General features: G+C 39.6%; 2 protein-coding genes across 3 annotated transcripts in view; both read left to right on the top strand.

Annotated features, from left to right (window-relative positions):
• The first annotated feature begins 112 nt into the window (after nt 1-112).
• Nucleotides 113-19,602, top strand: COMMD6 (COMM domain containing 6). 2 transcript variants are annotated; one of them, XM_067713177.1, is made up of 5 exons: nt 113-227; nt 316-536; nt 11,069-11,221; nt 13,560-13,858; nt 18,990-19,602. In XM_067713177.1, the coding sequence occupies exons 3-4, from the start codon at nt 11,096-11,098 to the stop codon at nt 13,608-13,610; spliced, it is 177 nt and encodes a 58-aa protein (XP_067569278.1). In that variant the 5' UTR covers nt 113-227; nt 316-536; nt 11,069-11,095; the 3' UTR covers nt 13,611-13,858; nt 18,990-19,602. The 2 variants fall into 2 exon arrangements, with proteins under 2 accessions (XP_067569278.1, XP_067569279.1); XM_067713178.1 differs by having other exon boundaries at nt 184-327.
• The window catches only part of TBC1D4 (TBC1 domain family member 4), a 251,307-nt gene continuing 248,772 nt past the window's right edge, over nt 19,018-21,552 (top strand). Inside the window, exon 1 of the mRNA XM_067713173.1 lies at nt 19,018-19,136. The gene's annotated coding sequence lies outside the window, so the exon portion shown is untranslated. The remainder of the gene's footprint in view (nt 19,137-21,552) is intronic.

Consider the following 21,552-nt stretch of genomic DNA (forward strand, 5'->3'; position numbering starts at 1 on the left):
CTGATCGGCTCCATAAAACTGATGTCTAATTGAGATTAAGGATGAGGTATACAAAGATGTTTCTGCCCTCCTCCCCCCACGTCCGCTGCGTGCGACGGGCCGCGAGGGGCGGGAAGAGGAAGCGGAAGGGGTGGTGGCCCCGGGAGCTTCCACCTGAGTGGGTGGTGGGGTTCTGGGGCGCTGCTATGGAGGGGTGTAGCGAGCCACCGCTGGATGCTAAGGCCAAGGTAAGACCTGGCCTGGAAGGAGCCGGGGCAGTGGGCTCCGGAGCAAGAAAGATCGTTCCCTAAATTGTGTTTTCTGCTTCCATTTCAGGTCACCAACCAGGTGAGTGAGTGGCCATCCCTCGCGGCCTCCGCCGGCCTCGGCTGGACAAGTGGCGGGCGGCTGCACCTGGTCCTCCGCCCGCCTCTGGCAGCCGCGGGACGATGCCACCGTGAGCCTTCCCCAGCTCAACCCCAAACCAAGGCCCATGTCCGTGAGCCCGTGCCTTTCCTCCCGCCACCCTGCATTGCTCCTTCCACTTGGCTTCTGAGGTAGTAGCCACTGCCATTGTAATTTAATCTTCCCCACCCACTCCAGCCCGAAGAGTACAGACCAAATATTGTTCTTCCTTGATTAAGCGCCGTTGATTTGATACTAGGTACATAGTATTTGGGGATGTAATATATAGAGAGAAGAAATTATCAAAATTTCCAAAGATAGCTGCGCAAACATTTTCTTAAGTCTTTAAAAAGCAGTTTGTGGAAGAGGGAGAGTTTACCTCTTTAACCTTTCAGTGTCTGTTTTTTTTATGCTTGGAATAACAATTTGATTTTTTAAATATGTCTTAGGATTGTCTCTTTGTTCTGAGTGTTCCCGTCCTGTTTCAGCTAATAAACTGTTTTTAGGCAAATAGCTTATAACACTTCCCAGAAGAAGCGTACTAAAACTAGAGTATTTGAAATATAGGAGTTACCCAGGACCACAAAGTATAAGAAAGGGCTGAGATAAATAATGAGAACACGGGGGCTGAGAGATGTCCTTTGACTGCTCTGTGACATCTGTCTCCAGCTGATTTTTCTGTTGTTTTTGAGGATTCCTGGGAGATAGGGGGAAACTCAGTAGTCAACCCCCTATCTGGCTTTGATCTGAGTTACTGCTCAATAACTTTGATTCAATGTCTCAGAAATCATCTTATCCATTTATTATACTTACATTAAGTCATATGTTTGCGTAAGGTATCCTGAAACTGAATTATACTAGATTATAGGGTTTTAAAAGTTGAACCTTTTGGGGGTGTGTGTAGGGGGAGGTGTGTTTAAAACAACACAAATTTATCCTTATAGTGCTGGAGATCAGAAGTCCAAAATTAGTCTTGTGGGACTAAAGCCAAGGTTGCCAGCAGGGCTGTGTTCCTTTTGGAGGTTTTAAGGGAGAATCTGCTTCCTTGTCTGTTTCAGCTTCTAGAGGCTGCCTGTGTTCTTTAGCAATGGCATCTACTTCCATCTTCAAAGCACATCCTTCCAGCCTCTGCTTCTGTCATCACTTCTCTTTCTGCCAGCATCATCCTATTGCCTTCTCTGATTCTGACCCTCCTGCCGCCTTCTTATAAAGCCCAACCTGTGCCTTAAAATAAATGAAAAGCTGAATAGACTGAAAAATGAACAGTTCTTCTTGGATAAGTCAGAAAAATGAGGTCACAGGGCAAGCTCCTGTCTCCCAAATTGGAGAGACAGGTGAATACAGAGAAGCACAACTTAACCAGAACAGAAACCTCTGTGAAAACCAGTGCTAGGGGTAGGAAAACCTAAACCATAATTGATGAATTACTGGAGGCTCAGCGTGGACAAGGCCGAGTTAAAATCTCAGGCACCCACCTACACCCCAGTCATTAGGGGGACCTCACACTTTTGTGAGTTTTACCTCCAGGAACTCTTAAATTGAACCTTTTTATTCATAGTTCATGATGTGTTTTTTAAATATTATATTGCTAGATAAAATGATTATGTGTATTCAGCCGTCTTGTAGGGGAGAAAAGCCTTGACCTAGCAGTAAGTCATTTCTGTTTGTAGTATATGCTTTTTAAATGTACCAGTTATAGCTAATTTTTAGGGCTAACACTAGTTTAAATTCCTTGAGCTATAATACCTTCTTTCTTTCTTTAAATATTTCTCACCAATATAAGAATCAGCGAGGCTAACTGGGACCACACCTCCCGTGAGAGTGCAGACCCCGCATACAATCCATCAGAATACTGTTTTCTCTACCTTTAAGAATATTCTCTAAATTTACCTCGCCTTGCTGCCACCTGAGTCCCAAGCACCACCCTCTTGTGTAGATACCGTAATGGTCTCCCAATTGAGTCTTTTTGTTTTCCTTCTTAAACTTAATGCCCTGTTCATCAATCTGGAGGAGACTTTTGTGGTCTAAGTTAGACCAGGTCTTTTCCCTGCTCGAAGCCATTTAAGAGAGTACTGTCTCACTAGAAAAATGTCTTAAGTATTTTCCTTGACCTAAAGGCCCTTCAGAAAGTGTTTCTTTGTCTCTTACCTCTCTTCCTAGCTCACGCCACTCCAGCCATGCGGGCCTCATTGCTGTTCCCTGCGCAGGCCAGGCATGCTTCTCCCTCTGTCCAGAATGCTCGTTTCTCCAGTTATTCTTGTGGCTTTTTCCTTCACTTTACTCAGGTGTCTTTCTATTCAAAACCTACCTCCTCACAGAGGTCTCCCCCAGGCTCTATCTAAATAGCCTTCCTGGTCACTCTGTCCCCTTACCTGCATTTTAAAAAATTCTTTTCATAACACTTAGTACAACGACACTGTATATATATTTGCTTATTGTCTGTCTTCCCTACTAGAACGTAAGTTCCTGAGGTCAGGAACCCTTTGTTTTATTTTTTATAGTCCCAGTGCCTAGAACATAGTATTGTTTCGTAAATATTTAACTGAATATTGGGGCATAGAGACATAGTAACTTGCCCAAAGTCACATGGGTTGAAGGTAGCAGAGCTGAGATTCAAACTCAGGTCTGTCTAACTTCAGAGTCTGAACTTGTTAAATTTAACAAACTGTCGTGCTACCTTGTCCAGCACCAGAAGGTCTAAGGTTACTCATTACTTCACATTCTGATGCTGATAATCACTGTTTTGAAGTAATTCATGGTTCTTTTTTATAGATGTCTAGTTAGAACTCCTTATCATAGATGAATGATTGTTCCTGTTGTTGCCACATTTTATTGTTTTCCTGCTTGCCAGTTTTATGGTATAAATCAACAGAAATATGTATATTGACGCACAATATCTAGTGCCCTTTTCCCTCTTACGTATATGAGACAGTGACTTAAGTTTTTGTACAGTTTGTGTAATAGTTCATAAACGTATGTCTGTTTTTGTTCTTCTGTGTGTCCTGTTGGGTGCTACAAGTCATGTAAGGATGTATGAACTCCCCTCAGGGAGTTTACGGTCTAGTAGATGGTGGGGGAGGGAGACAGATCCACAGATGACTACTGTTCAAGTCAGAATGTTCTAAGTGCTGGGGTGTAAGAAGTGACGTGACCATTCATAGAAAAGTTGAGTAAACCAGGAAAGACTTTACAGAGCAAGTAGAATTTGAGAGGAGTTTTGAATTTTAAATAGGTATTTGAGAGTTGTATTCCAAGAGGGGTGAGCAGCATGAGCAAAGGTTTGAAGACTGAAAGATAATTTAAAGAGAGGATGCGGGGCTTCCCTGGTGGCGCAGTGGTTGAGAGTCCGCCTGCCGATGCAGGGGACACGGATTCGTGCCCCGGTCCGGGAAGATCCCACATGCCGCGGAGCGGCTGGGCCCGTGAGCCATGGCCGCTGAGCCTGCGCGTCCGGAGCCTGTGCTCTGCAGCGGGAGAGGCCACAACAGTGAGAGGCCCGCGTACCGCAATAAAAATAAAAATAAAAATAAAGAGAGGATGCGGTCCAGCTTGAGCACGAGTGGGAAAGCTGTTTGGGACTATGCTGTGAGATGACTTAAGTGCTAGGGGAAGGGTTAACTAGTTCCTGAGGCAGTAGACATTACAAGTTTAGATTTGGTAAGTTTATAAGTAGTGTTTAGAGTCCATCCTGTGGATTGGAACTGAGGAAGACTCTAGGCAAGAAACTGATTAGGAGGCTGCAGTAAAATTGAAGGCAAGCCTTTTAAAAGGCTCTGTAACAGTGAGATTGGGAAGAAGGGAATAAGTGGCATTGGCTGAAATAAAATCTTGAGTACCTAGCGATTCATAAGTGTTTTGTGTAAGGGAGAGAGAAAAATCAAAGTTGACTGAAGTTTCAAACCTGAGTCACTTAGAAAATGGGGGTCATCAGAAAAGAAATGAGGATTAAAAACCATTTTGAGGAAAGCTGATACTTGTTTTGTGTTGCATGGCAGTAGTACTGTGAACTTACTAGTAGCGATTGTGTTTAATGGGAAACGCTTTCGTTCTCTGGATTATTTTTACTGGTGGTATTAACACTAACCAAATATGAAACATTGTTTTGATTATTTATATTTGCTACAGTTTCTATAAACCAATATAGTTCAGATTGTATAGTTTTGAGAATTCATTTTTGATAAATCGTATATCGTAATAAGTTTATTAACAAAGCTATTTTCAGCTAGTTGTGTTTGCTCTGTTTTAGTTATCTGTCACCACATAACAAACCACCTAAACTTAGTGACTTAAAACAGTTGTTTAATTGTCTCTCATGAGTCTTTGGGTTAACTGGGCTTAGCTGGGTGGTGGTTTCTACTCCTTATCATGTCAGCTGGGGCTTCAGTCATCTAGGAGCCTTAGCTGGGTGGAAGTGAAGAGGGCTCACTCACATGCTAGTCATGACTTGGGCTATGAGCTGAGCTAGAGCTGATCATTGGCGTGACTCGGTTCTCCTTCATGTGGGTGCTCACATCATGGTGGCTGGGTTCCAAGGAGAGTCCCAAGAGCCAGCATTCCATGAAGAAGGAAGGACACACTTCCAGTTCTCCTAAGGCCTAGGCTCAAAGATTCCAGAACACCTCTTCTGCCATATTCTACTTGTCAAAACAATCACAGGCACAGCTCAGATTCGTGCAGAGAGAAAATAAGCTCCACTTCTTGATGTGAAGAGTGACGTGTACTTACAGAGCCGGGTGGAATTAATTGCTGGAGGCTATCTTTGGAGACCAGTTACCACATACCCCAGAAATTCTAAACCGTTCAACAGATACTTATTTGAATATTCACTTTCTATCAGATAATGTTGTAATAGATTCAGTAGTAACTGGATTCATAATGCCATTTCCTTGGGGACACAGGGGATGAATAAGTTAACATAATTTTAGAAACCGTTAAGTGCTATGAAGAAAATCAAAGCATGGATGAAGGTGCCGTTAAGCAAGATGAGAAAGGCTAATGACTTAGCAAAAGTTGTCCACTTAGGCTAGAGCTAATATGAATTTTCAAGTAAAATTTGCTAATAACTCATGCCATAATCAATATCTGCAGATACAAAGTACGAAGCACAGAGTTTAGCACAGCACTGTCCAATAGAACTTCCTACGATGATGGAAATGTTCTCTGTTGGCGCTATCCAGTATGGTAGCAGTAGCCACACATGGCTCTTGAGCACTTTGTACGTGGCTAGTCCAACTGAGGAACTGAATCTTTTATTCATTTTAAATTAATTTAAATAGTCACAGTTGGCTAGTGGCTACTATACTGGACAGTTCAGGCCTAGCATTTGGGAGATGCCAAACACGCTTGCCCTGTCCCAGACCTGTCTACTTTCTTGACCTATTAGGACTTGGTTTAATTCTGAATGGTAGTCATGTTGCAGCTAGGTATAATGAAAAAGGCATGGAATATGGAATCAGACAAATTTGGGTTTGAATACCAGCTCTATTAGTGTTGTATCCTTGGATGAGTTTAATCAGTCTTTTCCTTGTAGTACTTTGGGAGAGATTAATATGTGCAGAATGCTTAACATTCTTTCCATTTGAAAACTTTCATTTAAAAAAGGAGAGAACATAAAAGTGTGTATTTTGTGACTGTAGCTATAAAAATTGCATACAAAGACTAGAAACGGGGACACAGGAATATGAACATAGTTTTTAAGATGATGCAGTTTTACACGATTATTTTTTAAATTTTCTCCTGTTATGTTTTGAAAAATAAAAATTAAATTTAAACTGAAATGGTCTTAAAAATTTTTTTCTTTGTAGACAGTTTTTTTTTTTTTTCTGCGGTACGCGGGCCTCTCACTGCTGTGGCCTCTCCTGCTGTGGAGCACAGGCTCCGGACGCGCAGGCTCAGCGGCCGCCATGGCTCACGGGCCCAGCTGCTCCGTGGCATGTGGGATCTTCCCGGACCGGGGCACGAACGCGTGTCCCTTGCATCGGCAGACGGACTCTCAACCACTGCGCCACCAGGGAAGCCCCTGTACACGGTTTTTATAGTGATGTTTTTATGTTAACAGTAACTTCAGCCACCATATCAACTATTTTTAGTGTGACAGACTACAGCTAATTTCTTCGTTTACCTCTTAATCTATATTTGCTTTCTGATTATTTTTCTTCTTTGTATTCATTTTACTTCTGGTTATTCCTATATTTTTTTTACTACTAGCTTTTTTTCTCTGTACATTTTTCTTTTTAAATCATTTGCTTAATTCTACAAGAATTTTGAGGCTACTTCATTCTTACTTCATTCTTAATATTCTCCATAGTGATGTTCGCCCTGTTCTGATTTTTTTGTTTTTTCTTTTTTTATTCTTTTTAAAATCTTCTCTGTAGTTAATTCCTATTTAAGGCTCAGTCACACTTATTAGAAGGTTTGCTTTTATTGATAATTTGCATTTAAATGTTCAGTTCAGAATTTGGGAAATTCTCATCCCATAACCCTAATCCCAGCTCTTGTACTCATGAATACCAGCTTTGCACAGTAAATGGCAGCTCTCCCAATTTCCCCACCTGCCAGTTTCACCATTGTAATGGTCAGTGAATTCCAACATTGTGTTCCTTAATTGCTTTTCTGCTTAAAATGTTCTGGATAATCCAGAGTTTTATTTCATACTTTTAGAGTCAAATAAGCAATGTTTTATCTCCCATTTTACTATGGACAGTAAAAATGGAACTTGTTGCATCAAGGAGTTGTATGGGGCAAATATGTTTAAAAAGTGTTAAGTTACTTTCTTGAATATCACCATTGAACTGATATAAAACTATCTCTAATCATGAACTCCCATGAATTCTGTTCTTGAATTTTTATCCACTTATTGAACATTCCTATTTAGATATTCCTTATCACTTTTTAAAAAATTTTATTGGAGTATAGTTAAGTTACAATGTTGTGTTAGTTTCAGGTGTACGGCAAAGTGATTCAGTTATACATATATTCATTCTTTTTTAGATTCTTTTCTCATATAGGTTAATTATCACTTCTTGATAATACTTTTGGGCTTAAAATGTAAAAAGTCCTGATTCATATATGATATATTCTCCCAGTCATCTGGGCTCAAAATTTTATAGTTGTCTTTGATACCTCCCTTAACTGTAGATGATCATCAAGACCTAGTGATCCATTCTTCACAGGATCAGCTTCATCCTACTTGTCACATATCCTAGGTTCCTCTGCATACATGTGGATTCAACCAACTGCAGACCGTGTAGTACTGTAGTATTTACTATTGAAAAGTATCTGTGTATAAGTGGATCCCTGCAGTTCAAACCCACATCGTTTAAGGGTCAACTGTAAATGAGAGTATTCTGAAAACTTGTACAATTTGCAAAAAATTACTGGCCTCTTGATTCTTGATCTCTTGTCAGCCTTATTTTCCATACTTCCTTATAAGAGCCTTTCACTTTGAGACAGTGTGCTCTATCCCTCAGCCAGATATGAACTACTTTTTGTTTTTTGTTTTGTTTTGTTTTTTGGTACGTGGGCCTCTCACTGTTGTGGCCTCTCCCGTTGCGGAGCACAGGCTCCGGACGCGCAGGCTCAGCGGCCAAGGCTCCCAGGCCCAGCCGTTCTGTGGCATGTGGGATCTTCCCGGACCGGGGCACGAACCCGCATCCCCTGCATCGGCAGGCGGACTCCCAACCACTGCGCCACCAGGAAGCCCGATATGAACTACTTTTATCTCTAGTTGGTTCAGCTTAATATTTATTAAGCACTTATTCTTTGCTAGGTGTGTATTTATGGAATATATAAATAAAACAAATTTTTTCCTCTCAATTTCAGTTCTGTTATTCTTCAAAACTGAGCTCTGTCTCCTCTGAAGCTTTCCTTTGATCACCTACCCTAAATAAATTTTTCCTTTCAACCAGAAATGTGGAGCTCACTAACATATCCTCCCCTCCCCCTGCTATATGTGCAAGATAACATCTATACCAAAACGTGCAGAACATTTGGACTGTTTAATGAATAATTTTACTTTTTCCAGTTTTATTGAGATATAATTGAAATACAGCTCTGCATAATGACTTGACATACATATACTGCAAAATGATTACCACAGTACATCTAGTTAACCTCCATCCCCTCAAATAGTTACCAAAAAAATGGGTACTTTAAAGGTGAACATCTGTGTCACTACAATCAAAACTCAAGAAATCGAACATTACCAGTACCCCAGAAGCCCACCACATGCCCCTTCCCAATCGTATATCTCCCGCCCTCCTCCCTAGAGGTAATAATTATCCTTTTGTGATAGTCATATTCTTGCTTCTTTTTATAGTTTTGCCATCTGTGTATGCATCACTAAACAGTATTATATTTCCTGTTTCTCAAGTTTAAGTGCATGGAATCACATAACTTTTTGACTTGTTTCTTTCAGGATTTTTGGTGTTAAGTGTAGCTGAAGTTCATTTTCATTGCTGTACAGCATTTCATTTGTCCGTTTTATTACTGATGAACATCTGGGTTGTTTATAGGTTAGGGCTATTTTGAATATAGCTGCTAGGAACATTCTCACATAAGCATCCTGTTTTTCCTTTTTTAAAATATTTATTTTATTTTTGGCAGCTTTGGGTGTTCATTGCTGCGCAAGGGCTTCCTTTAGTTGCGGCGAGCAGGGGCTACTCTTCGTTGTGGTGGGTGGGCTTCTCATTGCAGTGGCTTTTGTTGTTGCGGAGCACAGGCTCTAGGCCGGTGGGCTTTAGTAGTTGTGGCACATGGGCTCAGTAGTTGTGGCGCACAGGCTTAGTTGCTCCGCGACATGTGGGATCTTCCCCGATCAAGGCTCGAACCCGTGTCCCCTGCACTGGCAGGTGGATTCTTTTTTTTTTTTTAACTTTTTAAAATAAATTTATTTATTTTGACTGTGTTCGGTCTTCGTTGGTGCACATAGGCTTTCTCTAGTTGCTGCAACAGGGGCTACTCTTCATTGTGGTGCGCGGGCTTCTCAATGCAGTGGCTTCTCTTGTTTCAGAGCACGGGCTCTAGGTGCACGGGCTTCAGTAGTTGTGGCACGCAGGCTCTAGAGCACAGGCTCAGTAGTTAATGGCGCACGGGCTTAGTTGCTCTGTGGCATGTGGGATCCTCCCGGACCAGGGTTCGAATCCCTGTCCCCTGTATTGGCAGGTAGATTCTTAACTACTGTGCCACCAGGGAAGCCCCAAGTATACTGTTTTTCTAGGTTATATCCCTAATAATTGAATCACCGGATCACTGGATATGCGTAACTGCAGTTTAAGTAAAGCCAATTTTCCGAAAGATTGACCCAATTTAGACTTCCATCAGCAGCACTGTGATACATCCTTTCTTGCCAGTTTTAGAATCATCAGACTTTGCCATTTTGGTAGGTGTGTAGTGGTATCTCTTTGTGTTTTAAATTTGCATTTCCCTGTTTCCTTTCCATATGCTTATTAGCTGTTTGTAGTTCTTTTCTTATTAACCTACTATCCTTTCTCTATTTTTGTATGGGAAACTTTAAGAAGTACCTGTACAGTCTTTTTACTTATCAAAGATGTTAACCTTTTGTCGGGACCAGCCTGCCCTTCATGCTGTAGCTGGTTCGTCTAATGCCAGTATGAAGACAGGAGGAAATTTTGGTCCTTACACTAATCCCACCTTTTATAAAAATTTTTTTATTAATATGTAAAGCTATTTGCCCAGTAAGCATTCATTTGGTAGCAAAAGGTATCAGTCAATAGACAGGTATTTTTTGTGAGTGCCTGCTAGGTACTACATATCTTTTGAAGCTTTGGGAACAAGACACAAAATTCCTCCATTTATTGTCTTATGTTTTTAAACTCAGTATTAAGGGTTGCATTTATCCAGTCCTGTTTTATGCCATGGCAACACTGAACAATCATTGAAAAGAATTAGCTAGAAGGTATTGAGGCAACCAGGAGTCAATAAGCATGTAATCATTGGAGTCAAACAGAGTTTGGTTTCAGTTATGAGTCCAGAAATGCATGACTTTGTGCATATTACGTAAGCTCTCTGAAATTCAGTTTTGTCACCTGCAAAATGGAAATAATAGCCTATAATGTTATGATGATTCAGTGAGGCATTAAATACATGTAAACTGCATAGCACATCACGTGGCAGGTATCCATCATCAACAGTGATGAAATCTAAAACCACCTTCCCCAATAGTGTAAGGTTTCATGTCAAGGACTGTGGTGAGGAAAGAAACTGGTATGGTCCCATGTATGCCTCAATCAAATATGAAGATGGTATATAACTCATCTTCCATTTTAGGACTTTTGGGTTGTGGAATGGGGCAAGGCATATGTGGAACAGGAAAATGAGATAAGAGATGGTCCAAAACGTTTGGAGTCCCCTTAAGTACAGGAGCAAAATGAAAAGAAAACTAGTACTGCCACATCTACCTCCATAACACATCAGGTGGAGACTTTTGTTTTTTCCCTTTTGTAATTATGACAGTGTTGTTTTCCAACCCTGTTTATATCTCTTATTGCCTCTCTCTGTGTTCATTTGATTATTATATCCCCCTAACAATATTAAAATGAAGATATTTTCTTTTATTCTGACTGGCCTTGAAATTAAAACTTGAATATGAGAGCAGTAAAATTGAATAAATATCTTCATTCAGGGCAATATTATAACTGGTGTATTGTGTACTGTTTCATTACAGCTAATAGATTTTCAGTGGAAGCTGGGTATGGCTGTGAGCTCAGACAGCTGCAGATCACTTAAGTATCCTTACGTTGCAGTGATGCTCAAAGTGGCAGATCATTCAGGCCAAGTAAAGAACAAGTCCTTCGAAATGACAATTCCACAGTTTCAGGTTTGTGATAAAACTCATTCAGTTTAGCCATTGTTCTGTAATTACTGCTTAAAAAGATGCATAAAATCTTCTTTAAGAGAAAATTTTAACTGTTTTTATTTGCAATTGTTTTGATGTGCTTTACATGCAAAAGATCTGGATTTACTTTATTTGGGAATTTGATAAATTATTTTCAATATTTTCAATATAATATGCTGAATTTGTATACTGACACTCCATCACTTTCAAGGACTCATCTGTGAGTGTGTTTAAGAAATTTGCATCTTTTCTAGCAGGATATTTACTTTGCATTTAACTGTTTTATTCTTCTTAGGCTTAATATTCAAGAGTGATTAAGCTAAATAAATCTTACCTTTGAGCAGTATTGACCCTGAATTTTCTGACTAATAATGTTTACAAAATGTAGATCAGACCACTAGTACTTGATGGGTAATTTTATCTGCTGGGGATTAGAGTAACTCAATAGTTTATTTATAGAATCATGTTATATATATTATTTTTTTTTTTTCGTATCCAATATTATATATATTATTATTCTACCTCTTATCTGTAAGCAAGAAAGGAAGAAAGGGGGTGGATGAGAAATCATTTTCTTTTCAATGTACATACAGGGAAATGCTTTGTCTTTGGCTAGTTTAACTGGCCTTAGAGTTTTGTTTTTGTTTGTTTTGATCCCTTTGGTGAGTGAACAGATATGAATTATTTCTTATAGCATACTCTCTGTTACCATGAATTCCAATTTTTTTAGATTCCACATATAAGTGAGATCATGCAGTATTGTCTTTCTGTGTCTGGCTTATTTTACTTAGCATAATGTCCTCCAGGTTCACCCATGTTGTCAAAAATAGCAGGATTTCCTTCTTTTTAAAGGATGAATAGTATACTGTTGTGTATATATACACACCACATTTTCTTTTTTTTTTCACCACATTTTCTTTATCCATTCATCTGTCAACAGACACTTGGGTTGTTTCCATACCTTGCTATTGTGAGTAATGCTGCACTGAATGTGGGAGTGCAGATAACTTTTTGAGGTAGTGATTTTATTTCCTTTGGATATATACCCAGAAGTGAGATTTGTGGGTTATATTGTAGTTCTGTTTTACAAGTTACATTTTAAGGATGTTCTCACCTTTTGATTCCTATTTTTAGAACAGCTGTGTCTGCTGTAGAACAAAAAAAGGGTCACAGATTCATTATTTTTAATGCTAAATGGTGTCTTGGAAGCAAATTAGGACTTGGTTGGAAGGAAATAAGTGTAGTGTATTGTGATATGTGAGTAGCTTGCAACTGAACATAAAGACCAAATCTACTTCAAAAAGGAATATAGGTTTCAGTCCTTTTGTAATTCATAATACTGGCCTAATTCTTATTTTTCTTTGCCACATTTGTGCTCCCTGATTCCACCTCTTAAAATTTTTTTCTCATAGTAAAAAGATCACAAATGGGGCAACTCTTTTAGAGGTAGTTCTTACGTGGCTTACAGCTAACCAGGCAAACAGCCTGTTAGTCACATTATAGGACTGAGCACCAAGGAGCATTCTTTGAGCTTTTGACTTTTATCTTTCTAGTAGCTGAAATTATGATCATGAGTATATATTTTTTAAGAAATGGTTACTTCCTCCTTCGTTCCATAATAAACTTACATATGAGTTAAAACAAAATACAGATACTCTTTTAAGTAGCAAAATAGAGAATTAAGTCCAAAGAAGAGGGAAAATACAAGGATGGAATCATTAGAGTATATCAAATTTGCTTCCTACTTCTCGGCAAGTAGAGAATAAGAAAGGAAAACAGAATTTGATCCCTTTTTTATCTGATGTTTTATCTGATGACTTCTACAGGAGAACTACCATACCAGCTTAGTTTTTAATTGAAAGAGAAATAAGCTTCTACAATGTAAGCTACTGTCAGTGTTGGGTCCCTCTTAGTATAACTGACAAGACAGCCCCTATCACCCTGAAATGCAGTCTTTCACTGTATTAAAAGTGGTTCAGAGCCTGGGAACCAATCTGTCATTTTTTTAAAGTCTTCATTGTTGAGAACAGTGCTGGGCATTTAATAAATCTTTCTGTTGTGATCTCAAAGAACTTCGTTGGATGCTTTTAAAAAGCTTATTTATGAGCTAATTATCCGACTCTACAGTAGTATTTTTGCTTGCACCAAATTACACCTGTTTGTTTCTTATAGTAACTTTTGAATAATAATAGTTGAGGAAGTAACATTAAAATGCAAACTTAATATGTTCTAGAGCCTCTGCTGGTTAGATATAATTAAAAGAACTACTTAAATAGCCTCTAAAAGCAAAATTAATATTGTTTTTCCCCTTTCTCTCCAGAATTTCTACAGACAGTTCAAGGAAATTGCTGCAGTTATTGAAACTGTGTGAAAACTGATTACTTTGTTGATGAATTGCTACCATCATTCTAAAATCATGAACTTTACTTTTTGCAACAAAACTGCCTAAGGATCAAATGATATTTATTGAATGAAAATTATACTTTTGATTTTCCATTTTTTTAAATAATAAAAAAGAAAATCAGACAAACAGGAATTACAAAGTGGTGATCGCTGCACACTTTGTGAATATACTAAGAGCAACTGAATTGGAAACTTTAAAGAGTGAAGAACTCTGTGGTATGTGAATTATATCTTAATGAAAAATAAATCAGACAAACAGTTGAATGATATTAAAAGCAGCACAAGTTTATGCATTAGACCAATAGTTTTAAAAAATACTGGTAATGTTACCCATTTTATAAACAAACTCTTCCTTTTTGGCATTCATTTTTTTATTGATGTATAGTTGATTTACAATATTATATTAGTTTCAGATGTACAACATGGTAATTCAAACTTTTTAGAGATTATACTCCATTTATGGTTATTATAAAGTATTGGCTATATTCCTTGTGCTGTGCTGTACAATGTATCCTTGTAGCTTATTTATTTATTTATTACTTAAAAAAAAATTATTTATTTTATTTTTGGCTGTGGTGGGTCTTCGTTGCTGCACGTGGGCTTTTCTCTAGTTGCGGTGAGCGGGGGCTCCTCTTCGTTGTGTGGGCTTCTTGTTGCGGTGGCTTCTCTTGTTGCAGAGCCCAGGCTCTAGGCGCTCAGGCTTCAGTAGTTGTGGCACTTGGGCTCAGCAGTTGTGGCGCACGGGCTTAATTTCTCCACAGCATGTGGGATCTTCCCGGACCAGGGCTCGAACCCGTGTCCTCTGCATTGGCAGGTGGATTTTTAACCACTGTTCCACCAAGGAAGCCCCAACAGTCTTTATTTTAAAGTCTATTTTATCTGATACGAGTGTTGCTACTCCAGCTTTCTTTTGATTTCCATTTGCATGGAATGTCTTTTTCCATCCCTTCACTTTCAGTCTGTATGTGTTCCAAGGTCTGAAGTGGGTCTCTTGTAGACAGCATATATAGAGGTCTTTTTTTGTATCCATTCAGCCAGTCTGTGTCTTTTGGTTGGGGCATTTAATCCATTTACATTCAAGGTTATTATCGATACGTATGTTCCTATTACCATTTTCTTAATTGTTTTGGGTTTGTTTTTGTGGGTCCTTTTCTTTTCTTGCATTTCCTGCCTAGAGAAGTTTCTTTACCATTTGTTGTAAAGCTGGTTTTGTGGTGCTGAATTCTCTTAGCTTTTGCTTGTCTGAAAAGCTTTTGACTTCTCCATCGAAACTGAATGAGATCCTTGCTGGGTAGAGTAATCTTGGTTGTAGGTTTCTCTTTCATCACTTTAAGTATATTCTGCCACTCCCTTCTGGCCTGCAGAGTTTCTGCTGAAAAATCAGCTGATAACCTTATGGGGATTCCTTTGTATGTTAGTTTTTGTTTTTCCCTTGCTGCTTTTAATATTTTTTTCTTGAATTTAATTTTTGTTAGTTTGATTAATATGTGTCCTGGTGTGTTTTTCCTAGGGTTTATCCTGTATGGGAGTCTCTTTTTCCTGGACTTGGGTGACTATTTCCTTTCCCATGTTAGGGAAGTTTTCGACTATAATCTCTTCAAATATTTTCTTAGACCCTTTCTTTTTCTCTTCTTCTTCTGGGACCCCTATAAATTGAATGTTGATGCGTTTAGTGTTGTCCCAGAGGTCTCTGAGATTGTCTTCAATTCTTTTCATTCTTTTTTCTTTATTCTGCTCCTTGGCAGTTATTTCCACCGTTTTGTCTTCCAGCTCATTTATTTGTTCTTCTGCCTCAGTTACTCTGTTATTGATTCCTTCTAGTGTATTTTTATTTCAGTTATTGTGCTGTTCATCTGTTTGTTTGTCCTTTAGTTCTTCTAGATCTTTGTTAAACATTTCTTCTGTGTTCTCAATCTGTGCCTCCATTCTGTTTCCGAGATTCTGGACCATCTTACTATCATTACTCTGAATTCTTTTTCAGGTAGATTGCCTATTTCCTGTTCATTTATTTGGTCTTGTAGGTTTTTACCTTGCTCCTTCATCTGTGACATGTTATTTTGCTGTCTTATTTTTTTTTTTTTTTTTATGAGTGGGATTGTGTTCCTGTCTTACTGGTTGTTTGACCTGAGGCTTCCAACACTGGAATTTTTAGGCTGTTGGGTAGAGCTGGGTCTTGGTGCTGAGATGAGGAACTCCGTGAGACCTCACTCCGTTGAATATTCCCTGGGGTCTTTCTGTTAGTCCAGTGGTTCAGACTTGGAGCTCCCATTGCAGGAGCTTTGGCCCAGCCCCCTGGCTCGTGAACCAAGATCCCTCAATGTGCATGGGGTGGAAAAAAGAAAAGAAAAAAAAAAAAAAAAAAAGAACAGTAACAAAGTAAAAAATAAAATTAGACTGGGAAACTAACAGATATGTTAGGAAGAATATAAAAATATGAATCAACAACCAGAAGGTATGTCAGTACCACAATAGTAAAAGAGAGGAGGAGGGAAAAGAAAAGAAAAAAGAAGTGGGGGGAGGCCTTGGCTGTGGAGGGTGGGGCCTAAGCAAGGGCGAGGTTTGGGTGGTGGGTGGGGCCAATGCTCAGGACCCACAGGGCTGGAAAAGGCCCTGGGGGCTATGGGGGGTGGGGCTTAGGCTCAAGGAACAGAAGGGGCCCAGGAGTACCCCCCAGCCCTGGTCTCAGAGGCCAGGGGACCTCACCTGGGAGCCCAGCAGGCTTCCTGGGCTTGAGTGGGCGGGGTAGACGCCCTCCTCTCCTCTCCCGCTCCTCCAGCCTGCAAGAGCCCATGCCTCCTGCCTCTCCTGATCTCCCCAGCCTCCCTTCTATGCCCCCAGGACCAATTCGGTTGTCGGGGGGGACCTTGGAGGGCAGAGGACCAGCCTGGGAGCTCAGCAGGCTCCCCTGGTCCGAGTGGGCGGGGCAATCAACCTCTCCACTCCTCTCCTGATCTCCCCAGCTTCAGGGGTGCCCATCCTGTCTGGCATCCACTTCTCCTCCCCCCGCAGTCCCCCTTCATCCTACCAGTTCACTTTGGGGTTCCTTGCATCTTCTTGGGCATCAGAGTCCCCCACCAGCGGTCGGCAGGTGCCCTAGTTGTGGGGAGACGCTAACTCTTCGTCTTCCCACACAGTCATCTTGGCTCCACCTCTCTAAACAAACTCTTACATAGAGTCCTTTATAGTCTTATATATAAAGTATATATGAATGACAAAAGTAGTATTTGATTAGGATTATGTTACTTTACAAATTCAATTTTATAACATTAACTTATGAAAGCAGTCAGAAGAGTGAGGCTGCTCCTTCTCCAACATTTGGAATCAGGTTAGGATTGGTCATTGCTCCCTTATTTTAGCCAAGTATTCAGATGTTTCTGTTATTAATATTTGTAGAAAGTTCAAATATGTGCACAGACATAGAAAAATAAATTTTGAGTTTATGTAACAACTGAGTTAACCTGGTAACACAAGTTATTGTGTTAGATGGTCTCTTTTGAATTTAGATTTATAAAACAGTTGTTAAAATATTTTATAAAACTACAGCAATCAACACTGTATGGCATTGCTCAGGAAAATAAACAGATCACTGGAATAGACTAGGTGGCCTAGAAATAGATCAAGATATTTGGGACAAAGATGATATTTCAGTTGGGTGAGAAAACAGGATTGATTTAATAAATGATACTAGCAGTCTCAACACATGCAAAAGTAAGTTCCAGATGAATTAATGATTTAACTATAAAAGATAGAAATTAGACGTTTTATAGAATATGTTAACTAAGGCTTGGGAAGCAGCAACACCACAGCTATAACATAAAACAAATATATTTGAAATGTAAGAATTAAAAAATTATATGTGGGAAAAAATGGGTCATAAACAAAGATAAAAGACAAGTGCTAGGTTGATGTGTAGGTCAGTACTTAGTCTGGAAACAAATTGCTTTAAGTATTTCAAGTAGGAAGAGGTTTTATACAAGAAATGAGATGTTCACTAAACTGTCAGAAAGACTGAGAGAACAAGTCAGGAGAAATCATTGCTGGCTTTTAGAAAATCCGGTAATGCAGGAATCAGGGAAAGCGCCTGCCAGTAATCTCTGCAGAATGCAGGATGCCACCTGGAAGCAACTACAGGCCATTTCTGCCAAGTGTCAACATGTTAGAATGAAATAAAGGCTGCCTGCTTTCTTCACCTTTTCTAGTTTCAGCGAGAGTGCCTCTCATTGGTGGAAGTTAAACCAGGACCCTGTTGACACAGGAATCTGGTCAGTGGAGTTTCTAGTCTTTTAGTACCTTTGGAAGGGAGATTTAGAAAAGCAAGAAAGGTGCTGAATATTCCTACTCTGCTGACAGAAACAGGAGTTGTCATGGCCTTTTTTGTGAAGTGATAGACATACACACATTATATAGAATTTCACAGCCCAGAAATTTCAGTCCAGAAATATATCCTTTGGAGTAAAGCCACCAATACAGTAAGGCCCCTACATACGAACCTTCAAGCTGTGAACTTTCAAAGATGCGAACATGCATTCGCATGTCCAGTCACGTAAGTTAGTTCACATGTCTGGTGTACGTTGTCACGTGCATACATCCTCTGCAAGTGTGCTTTTGTGTACTTTACAGTACTGTATAGAGTACAGTAGTACAGTATCTTTATTTCAAGCCCAGGATGTCATCTATGACGAGAAAAAAAGTAGCTACTACCCAGACATCACTGGATCATTTTTTCAAGAGGGTCGATAGAATTGAATCCAGCAAGGAGCCAGAACCTGTGCCATCAGCGTCAGGTGTGAGTGAAATTGCAGCTCGCCCTCCGTCTCCTGTTGCTGACGATCCTTCAGCTCTACCACCTCCCACCTCCTCTCCCTCCTCCAGTCAGTAACTCTTCTTGCCTGTTCCCTCGATGCCAGCCCCTGTATGCCCGCTGTTGTACTGTACTACTGTATTTTTCAAGGTACTGTACTGTAAGATTAAAAATGTTTTATTTTTGTGTTTTATGTTATTTGTGTGAAAAGTATTATAAACCTATTACAGTACAGTACTATATAGCCGACTGTGTTAGTTGGGTACCTAGGCTAACTTTGTTGGACTTACAAACAAATTGGACTTAATGAATGCGCTCTCGGGACGGAACTCGTTCATATGTAGGGACTTACTGTATATAAAAATATTTGCAAAATTGACTAAATGTTCATCCAGTTCCTGTTAGGGCACACAGGAAGATTGCATTTCCCAGCCTCCCTTGCAATTAGGTTGGGACCTCATGATTGGGTTGTAGCCAGTGGAATCTGGGCAGAAGTGTCCTAACATACATCCAGTCTTTGTCATAAACCTTTCCTTGTCTTCCAAGCTCTCTCCCGTGTTGACTGCTGGAAACGAAGAAATCTGAGATAGGGAAACCATAAGATGGAGCCCTGGAATCACGATTGGAGGCAAACTCATAGTAACAGCCTGACTTGCACCAGACAGTGATGTGAACTAGAAACAAACTCTTGTGGTAAGCTTAGAGTGTTTGTTAACAACAGCAAGTGAGCATAAACTTGAATAACACAAGATATTTGTATGAAGATTTTTATTGTAGCATTTCCCCAAGCGGTGAAAAGTAAAATAAAGGGAGCAGTGACTGTCAATAAAGAAATGGTTGAATAAATTCATCATATCTATGTTACAGCATATCATATACCTGCCGTTATCAATATGTAGTAACAATACATTTGCTATTATCAACACATATTGTTGTTTCATAAAACTGAAAAATGCACTCAATATATATTTGAATTCTTAATGGAAAATTAGGAAAATTAAGGAAAGATGTTTACCATGTTGTAAGCATTGATGGAGAGGGTATCTGGAGAGGGAGAGGAAGAGCAGTTAAAAAAATTTTTTTCAAATCCATAATGCATTATAAGAAAATATGTATCATTGTTTTTAAGAAATACTTGATAAAAATGTTTGCTTTTTAATTATGCTTCTGAAAAGTTCTTATAGTTCTTTTTGTGGTACAATGTATCCTTATTTTAACAAATGGTATAGTGTGTCTCCAAATCAGGATAGACAAACCTGAAATACATCAAACATAGGCCTCGCTGTGCTATAGAAATCCTGACCGCAGCTGGGTCTGATATTTTGGCTGGTATCACTGCAAGAAACTTCATTTCTTCCACTTACCTTTGTTTCCTCTTCTGAGCCTTCCTGTTGGGAATTTAAGTCCTCTTCACACCCTGTCAGCATTTCTGCAGATCTCCTGTGTGAATCCACTTTCTTTCTTGGTCCTCTGCTCGGTAGCATACTGTCGTGAGGAGTGCGGGTCCAATGCCTACTGCTGTCCACCCATGTACTCAAGTCCCACCAGCTTGAAGAGTTAGCCAACTGGTCATTCATCCTTACCAGCTGCCCATAGACTACTGTATTACCCACCCTCTGCATAGTAGCACATTAAAGATTTAGGATTAGGAGAAGACAAAGTCCCCTTTCTATCCCTTTCTCTGTCCTTTGGGGTACCAACTTCATTGTATCCCCAGAAATCAAAGTAGAAACCTGCCCACCCAATCTGGGTCAAAAGCGCACACTTGCCTTCGCAGACTGTGCTTATGGTCTTTCCATCTCCCACTCACCCCAGTTTAACACCCTCCATCTTCCGCCCCCTCCTCATTTGCAGTGTTGCAAAGAGGCCCAAAGAAAGCCCTTGGCTCAGACACTGGGTGATGGATTTGATTAGAATAAATTTAAATTGCATGTTTAAATTTATCTTTTGAATTTGAAAGGCAAGTTTTTCTCATAATATAGTTTTACACTGTTTTCACTGAAGATGTCTGTTTTGCTTATTATGAGTTTAATGAGCTTCACCTGGCTGGCCTGGGAATTAACCACTGTTTGTAACAACATTTCTGTGGGAAAATGTGTTTCAAGTTTCAAACACTTGACTTAAATGTAAACTTTTGGAAAATACTTGATTCTCAAGTTGGAAAATGTATTAATGAGCATTTAGTTTCTAAAAAGAAATAGATTATCCCCAAGCTCATCAAGCAAAACCCAAATATTTTCAGATATTCTGCTACCAAGACAGGTTAACATACATATCAGATTTATGTGGAAAGAAGGCAAGATAGTCACATTAAATTAAAGGCGTTGAAATTTCCATCATGCTGGTGCTTCGTTTTTAAAAGTACTTAAGCAGAATTATCTTTTCAAATAAGTTTTTTCAAATATTTATTTACTTATTCATTTATTTATTTATTTTTTATTATTAAATTTTTGGCTGCATTGGGTCTTTGTTGCTGCGTGCGGGCTTTCTCTAGTTGCAGGGAGTGGGGGCTACTCTTTGTTGTGGTGCGTGGGCTTCTCATTGCGGTGGCTTTTCTTGTTGCGGAGCACGGGCTCTAGGTGTGCAAGCTTCAGTAGTTGTGGCACGCGGGCTTAGCTGCTCCCCAGCATGTGGGATCTTCCCGGACCAGGGATCGAAGCCATGTCCCCTGCCTTGGCAGGCAGATTCTTAACCACTGCGCCACCAGGGAAGTCCCTCAAATAATTAAAAAAATTTATTTTGTACTTTAGATTTTAAAAAATAAACTTTGTTTCTTTCAAGTTTAGATTTATAGAAAAATTGCAAAGATAGTACAGAAAGTTCCCATATACCCCACACTATTTCCCCTGTTAACATCTTATGATACATTTGTTATAATTGATGAACCACTATTGATACATTAGGTTTCCTCGGTTTATACCTAATATATTTTTCTGTTCCAGGATCCCATCTAGGACATGATATTACATTTAGTCATCATGTCTCCTTGAGCTTCTCTTGTCTGTGACAGTTTCTCAGACTTTCCTTAGTTTTGTTGACCTTGGCAGTTTTGAGGAGTACTCAAACTGGTCAGGTATGTTGTAGGATGTGCCTCAATTGGGATCTGTCT

The sequence above is a fragment of the Pseudorca crassidens genome, chromosome 18 (assembly GCF_039906515.1).
Source record: "Pseudorca crassidens isolate mPseCra1 chromosome 18, mPseCra1.hap1, whole genome shotgun sequence".
Taxonomy (NCBI): Eukaryota; Metazoa; Chordata; class Mammalia; order Artiodactyla; family Delphinidae; genus Pseudorca; species Pseudorca crassidens.